General features: G+C 46.5%; 3 protein-coding genes across 3 annotated transcripts; 2 read left to right on the top strand and 1 right to left on the bottom strand.

The window, feature by feature from the left end:
• The first annotated feature begins 2,452 nt into the window (after positions 1 to 2,452).
• On the top strand, positions 2,453 to 3,243 carry K444DRAFT_614271 (uncharacterized protein). The gene is made up of 2 exons (XM_024880511.1): positions 2,453 to 2,650; positions 2,703 to 3,243. Exons 1-2 carry the CDS (start codon positions 2,606 to 2,608, stop codon positions 2,865 to 2,867), a joined length of 210 nt encoding a protein of 69 aa, XP_024735404.1. The 5' UTR covers positions 2,453 to 2,605; the 3' UTR covers positions 2,868 to 3,243.
• Positions 3,244 to 3,329: 86 nt separating this feature from the next.
• K444DRAFT_614270 (uncharacterized protein) lies at positions 3,330 to 5,989 on the bottom strand. Its single transcript, XM_024880510.1, has 4 exons — positions 5,141 to 5,989; positions 4,774 to 5,093; positions 4,573 to 4,726; positions 3,330 to 4,525 (listed from the first exon to the last, which is right to left on the bottom strand). Exons 1-4 carry the CDS (start codon positions 5,862 to 5,864, stop codon positions 3,501 to 3,503), a joined length of 2,223 nt encoding a protein of 740 aa, XP_024735403.1. The 5' UTR covers positions 5,865 to 5,989; the 3' UTR covers positions 3,330 to 3,500.
• Positions 5,990 to 6,204: 215 nt separating this feature from the next.
• K444DRAFT_614269 (Pkinase-domain-containing protein) lies at positions 6,205 to 7,904 on the top strand. Its single transcript, XM_024880509.1, has 2 exons — positions 6,205 to 6,619; positions 6,742 to 7,904. The coding sequence occupies exons 1-2, from the start codon at positions 6,230 to 6,232 to the stop codon at positions 7,660 to 7,662; spliced, it is 1,311 nt and encodes a 436-aa protein (XP_024735402.1). The 5' UTR covers positions 6,205 to 6,229; the 3' UTR covers positions 7,663 to 7,904.
• The last annotated feature ends 1,477 nt before the right edge of the window (positions 7,905 to 9,381 follow it).

The following is a 9,381-nucleotide window of genomic DNA, read 5'->3' as shown; positions in this document are numbered from 1 at the left end:
CAAAAAAATAATATAATATAAAGATTCAGGGGTTTTATTACCTAAATTAAGTATAATTCAAATAACTAGTTCTCTATAATACTACAGAATTATATAGCCGGGATTATAACTAAGTGAATATTGGCATTTTCAAGGGAATATATCCGTACCAAATTAGGAAATACTACTACTTATAATACAGCTATTTGAGATTCTAATATAAATCCAAGGTATAAACTATAAGTAGGTATTAATACCGGTATATATCTCAATTCCACAAAATCATAGCTAAGTAAACGGATTAGTAGTTATTAAAATAATGATTTTTAAAGTTAAGTATATATTATACTTACCTTATAATAGCTATTAATAGACTAAACAAAGTTTGGCCTATAAATATTATATTCTCCCCTAGCTGCCTTTATCTCTTCCCAGTAATATTATATGCTTTCTGGATTAAGTTCCTGTATTATAGAAGCTATTCTATTCCTAGAAAACTTCTAGCTATCTCCTAGGGAGTTAAGATAAGTATATAGAAGCCGGTAGCCATAACTTCTAGTATTATCTTATAGGCCTTTATTAATTATATATTACTTGAGAATATAGTATAATTACTTCTTTTCTAGCTCAATATACGAATTAAGCATTCGATATCGAAGGCCCATAGCTTAGCAAGCATGTTATAATAGTCGTAAATTAGGAATATTATATCCTAAGCTCTGGAGGTTGGCAAGTATATTAGTATTAGTTATATGAATATTATAAAAGAACCAGGCAATAAGAGTCTTTATCTGAGGAGAAGGCTTAAATATCAAATACTAGGAAGGTGCTTTCTAATCGGAAAGCCTATTACGTAAAGTTCTAGGGGAAATATTAATATTAAAGTCGTGCTTTAGCCTCTCTATAATCTCGTTATATAATAATTATTACCTAATTAAATAAAGGATATGGGCTTAATAATAGTCAATATTAATCCTTAAATAAGGCATTATAAAGAGATTAATAATAAAAGATTAAGGAATTAAAGATAATAATAAAGGAACAGAAATATGAAAGAAGTATGCCAGTAGCCTAGTAGTCACAAGGGGGCATGTCACGTGTATTTTATTAATTTTCCCACCCTATTACATTCCCACCATAGAATGCGATAAAATACCATATAGATCGACTGTTTTAATTATATTCTACTATAGGAATTACTTAGATTATTAATAATCTCATATTTTTAAAATATCGCAATTTTGATTTTGCGAAAAAAATAATAGATGCCGTAGCGTCCTTAAAGGAGCCCGTAATATCGCTTCAAACCGGCCTGAAAACACAGACTTATGCCAGTTGTCTCGTTACTCGCGTCAGACTCTGTGGGGAGGTTCTCCCACTCGAAGAGGAGATGGAGGTAGGATAATTCATTGAAGATGAATATGTGAATGCTGCCTCCGATTATAGAGTCGTCCCAACGGCCTGTCAATTTGCCATTAGCAAAATCCGACGGGCTTTTTTTTTGTTTTTTGTTTTTTTTGTCCATTAATAGTCTGACTTGACGTCGCGCTAAAGGGGCCCTTCCCTTTAGTCGGGGAAAGCGAGTTGTCCCGAGAAAGCGAGATGTCCCGCACTAAATAAAATCTTGAATAACTTGAAACTTTAATCTTTTTAAATAATTCTAAGTAATAGAATTAAAAATATAAGCCTTATAAACTAGATACGATTCTCTAAATCTTAAAAAAAGATATAAGTAGAGAGTTATTAAAGTTTTAATAATTAAATCGCGAGAAATACAAAAATCGTAAGAATTATTTATTTGCGACCGCTTCGCGAGTATTATATCTACGACTTTTGCTTAATTATAAATTTTTATTCTTTTTCTTAAAACTTTAGCCCTTAAGTATGCAATAGGTAACTATGAGATCGCGAATAAAACGTATTAATTAGATTTCCTATAGCTAGTTCCTAATATCGTTTTTTTAGAAGGTAAAAAAGGCCGAAACGGGACATCTCGCTTTCCCCGACTGGATGGAAAGACCCCTTTAGCGCGACGTCAAGTCCGACTATTAGTCTTTTTAGCTGCCTAAGGCGGCCTCCGATGGGCTTTGTACAGAATTTATAGGGCGCATCATTGGTGGCCATGGGTATGGCATAGCCGTGCACTTAACCCCGCCACGACGCGAATGAACCCCGCACCTTTTGAAGATAGCCAGCCATATGGGCACCCATGACGCGCTCCAATAGAAATCCCATGGCGAGTGGACTGGCAGATCGAAACAATGCGTGTAAACTGCCTCTCCCCGATTATCGACTATAAGCATCCTAGTGGCTGCGACTCCAATGCATTGCTTTATCGCCTACTACTATAAGATACAGCGTCAACTCTCGCCCCCGCTAGTGAGACAGATTTGCTATCGCCCAGCACCAGAAGCGAGCAAGACTTCGACAGTGCGCTTTCGAATTCCCGTTACCGAGTATTTTCCCTGGTCCTGCGGGACAGTTTGCACTTGGACCTACAGATGAGAGTCGAGGTGGTGAGGTTCTTTGCATGGATCAATGGAGTGGAGAGTACTGGGCGAGGATAAGGAGGAGTTGAGAAAGATAATAAAACCTTATGCTTCGGAGGTATATCCCAATGTTGTGCATGGATTGGTTACTGAGACCTATTGCATGGTTTGAATTGCTGGCTGTAAGTCGATATTTCCCAGCAGTATGGCAATCAACAACTGATGAGGTACTAGATTCCAAGCTATGCCCGAGCTCGAGACATTCCTAACGGAAGTCGAGAGGGTGTGATTATCGGTGATACGGCGCATGCTTCGAAGCCGAATGGTGGGCAAGGAGGATCGCTCTCTCTTGAAGATGCTGCTACCCTCGCAATCGCAATCAAGAAAGCAATACCATGAGCAATTTTGGAAATGCTATGCAGATCCTTACTCGACGGGATACTGCTCGGGTTCAGAGAATTGAGTGTGTTGGGAATGCATATGGGGCCGGATGACCCTTTCGCAAGAGAGGGTTGGATGAAAGAGAGTGATCAACTTTACTGGCTATATGGGTATGATACTGAGAATATTGAAGCAATGCTGTAGATGAGGTGAGGAGGAGATTAGATGACTGTTCTACAAACCTTTGTTTGGTTGGCGATGCTGATGCTTAGCGAGAACTTGATTTCGATCGCTCGGGGATATGATGGATATCAAGGCCACTTTGATAACTTTATATGGTTGTCCGATGTTGGGGAGCTAAAAAAAAAAAACACAGACAAGAGCTCAAACCTCACAGTATCACTATCTCAAACGTGCCAACGCACTAAATATCCCACCAGCTTCATCTGAATTTCTTCATTTACTTATCATCTCTACGTAACCGGCTATACTATGAGAAGAGATGAAATACTCCAACCATGCGCAATCCCCTAACACCTATTACCAATCTCTTCGCCCTCAGCCTTCCACGCATGCAAAAAATCAGAGCGAAGATATCTCCCAACCCCAAATCCCCAAAAAACCCAATGTTTCATATATCGCTACCGCCATCTACATCAACCACCACAGCTCAAGCCTATCCCTGAGATTCAATCCTGACGAGCCACCAAAGCTCCACCACCCACCCTGTGCCTCAGCACTTTGCAGAGACCTCGTGATCCAGAATGCAATGCCGCCCAGGATACCGATCTTCAACACCACCCATCCTCTTCGCTTCATCTCCTCATTTAACTTGAGAAGGCCCAGGGGATCGTTGACATCCAGTTCTCCACGCATGTCTCGCTCGCGCTCTCGACGTCGAGTGTATGTCCCTTGCTTCACCAGTGCTCCGGATCCAGAGTCGAATTGTGGAGATGTCAGCTCTTTCCGGGCCTGTGAAACCGGGACAATGGTTCCGTCTTGGACGCATTCGCCAAGTCGTTCGGTGAGCCATACTGCTCGTTCGCTCCTGGCCAGGGCATCGAAGCGAGCTCGCTCATTCTGGAGACTGCGTTGGAGGTCTGCAGCCCAGTTTGCAAGCCGCACTTGCGCGATGCGTTCTTCTCGCTGGGTGTGATCGGTGATTCTTGCCAATGCGTAGGAGGTTGTCGCTCCCACTGGTGCAGTGAGAACTTGAGATGAACAGGAGGAAGAAAGTGGTTGATAGAGGGACTGTGGCTTTGAGACAGGAGTAGAAGAAGCTCGCCATTGGACGAATTTCTTTGCAGCTGAATGTCGCAGCCAGGATATAGTGTCACGGTCGAACATCTGGGTGACCAGTGCTTGGAGTTCGGATTGTATTAATGGCTGGACATAGTCTGGTGACATGAGGAGACTAGCGTCCATAGTGTCGTGGTCCTTAGAAGGTGTCGTCGAAATTGCGTAAGGAGCTGATGGGTACGAAGTATGTTGGGCGAATTCAGGGTTCAGACCAAAGAGGAAGGGCCGAATATTTGCTGCCTGGAGTTCGCTCAAGATGTGCTCTTTGGTTGATGATATTTGCTCCTCGGAGTAAGCCTCGGATCCTGCAAGCAATGGAATTACGTTTGTCAGATGAGAAAGACGTCGGAGATATTCGATATCGACGGGTTTGACTCCTGCTAGTCGTCAGTATGGGATAGAAGAGGATTATTAAGCCCCGCACTGTTTGAAATAATGTATAACACCACATCGACCTGAGATCCACCATTCCCAGAAAGCATATTGACCATCTCTAACTCGCTCAAGCCTTCGAAATTAGACGTTTTCTTGAAATGAGACTCAACGTAGTCGACGACGGGGGTGATACACTCTAAGCACTACGAGCTATTAGCAGAATCATGGGGTGGGGGATCAGATTACTCACTGAAGTTTTATTGCCGTAACCAGGGGTATCAACAAAGCACAAATTCCTCTCCAAAACCGAGTCTCCCATGCTTTTCCGCCTTCGCAGAATTCGGCTCTCTTCTAAACCGGAAAGCCAAGCTGGATATGCCCTCGTACTTGCATAAACTTCAGTGATTTGTGTCGTGGATTGTAGATCCGAACTTCCACTCCTCGATTTTGCCCTTGAACTCTTCCGCTTCGTCTCCGGTGCCGCAATCGGTGTCGCGGATAAGGGGTCGACATGGACAATATCTTCGCAAGTTTGGACAATGGCTTTGATGAGGGAGGTTTTGCCAACACCTGAGACGAGTCAGTCTGGAAACGCGGGGTAATGGCAGGATACACACCAGAATCACCGGCAATCAACACCTTGAGCCTTCCCATATTCTTTCCTCTTTCCGTAAATGGCCTTCTACTTGGCATCTTGATACTCGGCATGACCAGTTGGGGCGCACTCCCACTATCTATTAACTCCGACCCGACATCCCGGTCCTCATCTCCACTCGACACAATGGCCTGACTGGCAATATCATCCATGTACGATCCTGCATCTGAATTTCTGCGAGAGTTCGGACTGCTCATGACCGATGCGGGAGCTGGTGATCCGAAAGAGAGAGGTGTGAAGGGTCTTGATATCGTAGCTTGGGAGGATCGGCGTTGATGCGAGGGAGAGACATTCCCGCTGACATCGCCCGAGGATTTCAAGGATGGAGAGGTCGATTCCGGCAGGCCCTCCTCCGCTCGAGTCGGTGTCTGCTGTCTGAGATGCTTCTTCCAGTTCTGCCTTGCTCGCCGCACCTTCTCCTCCGACTCGTCGCTATCATGAGCCAAAGAGCTTATCGTGGTTTCAAGGCTCTCAACACCGTAAGTGCTGCTCTTGGAGAAATCTCGGTGCTTTGGTAGCATAGTTGGAGAATGGCTCTGGGAAGCTTCCATCGTCTTCTCGTCTGCTATGAAGTAGGTCATCTGCGGAGGTTGGGATCGACTTGCGAGGGGAGTTGTTTCATTATCGGCCGCGCTCCCACTCCGAGAGCGTGCGGTGAAGGCATCGTCACCAGGCAGAGGCCGCATATTGTAAGAGACAGGGCATTCAAGAACAGGGTGTGTGTATTGTGGTCATATCGTGCTCCGATCCTGGTGCAGTCGCCGTGGGAGAATGTTGAGGATATTCAGACCAAGGACGAGGTTGGATCCGCTGTCAGACACGAGGTCATGCTGCCTGTGCTGTACCCCTCATATGCCAGCCACCGCCTATCGTAAGCGGTGCCTGCGGAGAGCTGCCTGACTAAATATAAGGCACTCAGGCGCTTACGTTGCCTTACCTAAGCAACCGCTAAAGTGCTGGCGGTGCGCCGCGGACAATTGAAGCGCCGGCTTGTTGAATTAAGCGCTCATCCAGCCCAATGACAATGCCAGACCAACCCCCATGTTCCTTCATGGGGCCATCGCCTTCTGAGTCAAAAGAGGCAATACGGGGCGACTATCAACCTCGAGCCTGCTCGACGCCTTTTCGCGAAGCACCACCACCCGACCTCACAACGGCTTCATTGTACGGGTCGAAGGCCACGTTAGCAATTCTCGACAAGATCATCACTCCAGCCTCCCTGCTTTTCGACCCCAAGTTCACATCGCGAGAACGTCCTTCACCCCGTCCTCCCTTCCGCACATTTCCGCCTTCGCCCAAATTGCAGCGGCTTTCTGTCTCGGTACCCAGTACTATCAGTCTACAGAACCTCGGCAAGGAGGAACCCACCGCGGCCATGGACAAGAGACATCCGAGTTCGTTCCAGCAGCTGGAGAAGCTGGGCGAGGGTACATATGCTACGGTACGTTTAGATGCGATCACATGGTGGTGAGCCTGGGAGCTATGAGGGGGAAGGCTATATAGATAGCTTCTTGCTCTTCTGATCTTGCTGCCAAAATTGCTGGACTTTGCTGACTCGCCCAGGTTTTCAAAGGCCGGAACCGACAAACGGGAGAGCTGGTAGCGCTGAAGGAAATCCACCTCGATTCGGAAGAAGGCACACCCTCGACCGCAATCCGTGAGATCTCGTTGATGAAGGAACTGAAGCATGAGAACATTGTTAGCCTACACGATGTCATCCACACCGAGAACAAGCTCATGCTGGTCTTCGAATACATGGATAAGGATCTGAAGAAGTATATGGACACACAAGGCGAGCGAGGAGCATTGCCCCCGATCACCATCAAATCTTTCATGCACCAGCTCCTCCAAGGCATTGACTTCTGCCATACGAACCGAGTGCTTCACCGCGACCTAAAGCCCCAAAATCTCCTCATCAACAACAAAGGGCAACTCAAGCTCGCCGATTTCGGTCTTGCCCGAGCCTTCGGAATCCCCGTCAACACCTTCTCCAACGAAGTCGTGACTCTCTGGTACCGTGCCCCCGATGTCCTCCTCGGCTCTCGCACCTACAACACCAGCATCGATATCTGGTCCGCTGGCTGCATTATGGCAGAAATGTACTCAGGCCGTCCGCTCTTTCCCGGCACAACCAACGAAGACCAACTCGTGCGTATCTTCCGCATCATGGGCACACCCTCCGAACGCACCTGGCCCGGCATCTCCCAGTTCTCCGAATACAAGCAGAACTTCCAGATGTACGCTACGCAGGACTTGAGGCAGATCCTCCCACAGATCGATCCCAGCGGTATCGATTTGCTGCAGCGGATGCTGCAGTTGCGCCCCGAGTTGAGGATCAGTGCTCATGATGCGCTGCAGCATCCTTGGTTCAATGATCTGCCTGGTGCTATGAGACCGCCCCAGCATCAAGGAATTCAGATGCCGATGCAGCAGAGGGGATATGCGCAGCAGGGTGTCGTGGCTCAGGGTGGCTATGAGTATTAAGTGATGGCGTTTAGTTTTGGGTTTCTGGTGGGCGATACCTGAGGATGCATGGGTGGCGTTCTATGGTGGACTTTTCGGATGAACGGTCGGTAGTGGGTAATAAGTCTTGCTTTTACTTTGATATTGCATTCATCCTCTACCCTGTAGCTCTACCCTGTAGCTTCGTCTGCATACTGATACATGTGGCAAATGATGAATTTACTCCCTGCGAACCCACCATTAAACTAGAGAAGTCTCTATCGTTGAATATTTTCCCCAGCTTTGAGGCTTCAAATCTCCTTTGCTCGAAGGGTGTAAAGCCGCGTTTTCGGACCTACAGATATCCGCCTGATGAGTGAGGAGGGTACTCGGAACCCAGGACTGAGAAGCCGGAGATATATCAAGGTAGGGGAGGCGGAGTTTTTACCGAAGCTGCAGCTTGTTCGTTGGCAACTTGGCAACCAAAGCTCGTCATCACACAAAGATTGCAGTCTTTGTTGCATATCGTGCTTCCCGTCTCGACTCAGGAATGCTCAGCATTGCTCAGTCGTCACCTCTTTTTTCCCCGCCGAGTCAGTCAGCCCACTGCTCCCCCGTGACCTACAGTCGCTCTCCACAACCTTCGGGCCGTCTTGACTCGCCACCTCTCAACTAGGGGTGGCATAATTATGGATTTGACTAGACCATTATGCATTATAATATGCGGGCCCGTGGCGTAAGGGCTTCCCGAATACGTAAGTCCGAAACCTGAGCAATCCTCAAAAGTTAGGGTTTTTTATATAACTCGAGATTTTCTTCTAGAATAATACCTATATTTGCATTAGCCTAGTAAAATTCTGGTATAAAAGTAGTATATTATGCGTTATATATTTGACTAGACGGTTATTGGATAATTAGGCTAGACTATTAATGTTTAATTATATTATTATCCGCGCATCCCTGCTCTCAACACTTGCTGAATCTGCTCCTGACTTCCGACCCCAGGCCATCCATTTCGGAGGTCTGAAGCAATAATTGGCATTTATTGATTGAAGTTTCTCGCGGGTCCGAGTTCTTACAAAAAAGGTTTGCTGTTTGGCAATCGGGAAGGGTTTCCGGGAGTAGCGAGTCATGTACGCCGGGGAGTAGCCGATGTTCCGCCTCAATCTGTGCGGGGGGGGAGGGGGAAATTTAGACCAAGAATGAAAGGACTAAGGAGTCTGTTGCACGTCGCTGTCCTCGCCAGGGTGTCTCTAGTCGTGGGAGGAGAGAGTGGGGCGAGATGGGAGCGTGACGATGATATTGTTGCTGGCTGAGGTGAGTGGGGGCGAAGGCAACACAAACTTTCCCATAGAACTACCGAAGGAGTAAGATCTTAAGCTCTATTAAAACTTGACTGCGAGTTCTTGGACAACGATACCATTAGGGAAGCAGAGTGAAAACGCCAGAGTCGTTGAGTGTTCAAATGTCTTCAGTATCAAGCTGCCCCTCTCAACCTCGAGTCTGCCCACTGGATGTCACGATTCCAGGATAGATGGCAAAACCTCAGATGAAGTCAAAATTATGGTAGGAATGAGTCAGGTATTGTTGCGTGTCAACCTTGAGCATTTAGCCAAGCTCTTGTGTATCTCCGACTCTCCAAACAATATCGTAACACCTAGACATGGATATCCTCCCATGCCTCGTATCCTTTCCGGACTCGGGAGTCAAGAGCGGCCAAATTTGAATTCTTTGAAGGATTTGTTGCAAGTCTGCACATTT

This window comes from Hyaloscypha bicolor, assembly GCF_002865645.1.
Source record: "Hyaloscypha bicolor E unplaced genomic scaffold K444scaffold_92, whole genome shotgun sequence".
Classification (NCBI taxonomy): Eukaryota; Fungi; Ascomycota; class Leotiomycetes; order Helotiales; family Hyaloscyphaceae; genus Hyaloscypha; species Hyaloscypha bicolor.
Note: the sequence above shows the minus strand (reverse complement) of the source record. Positions and strands in the feature narration are given on the sequence as shown.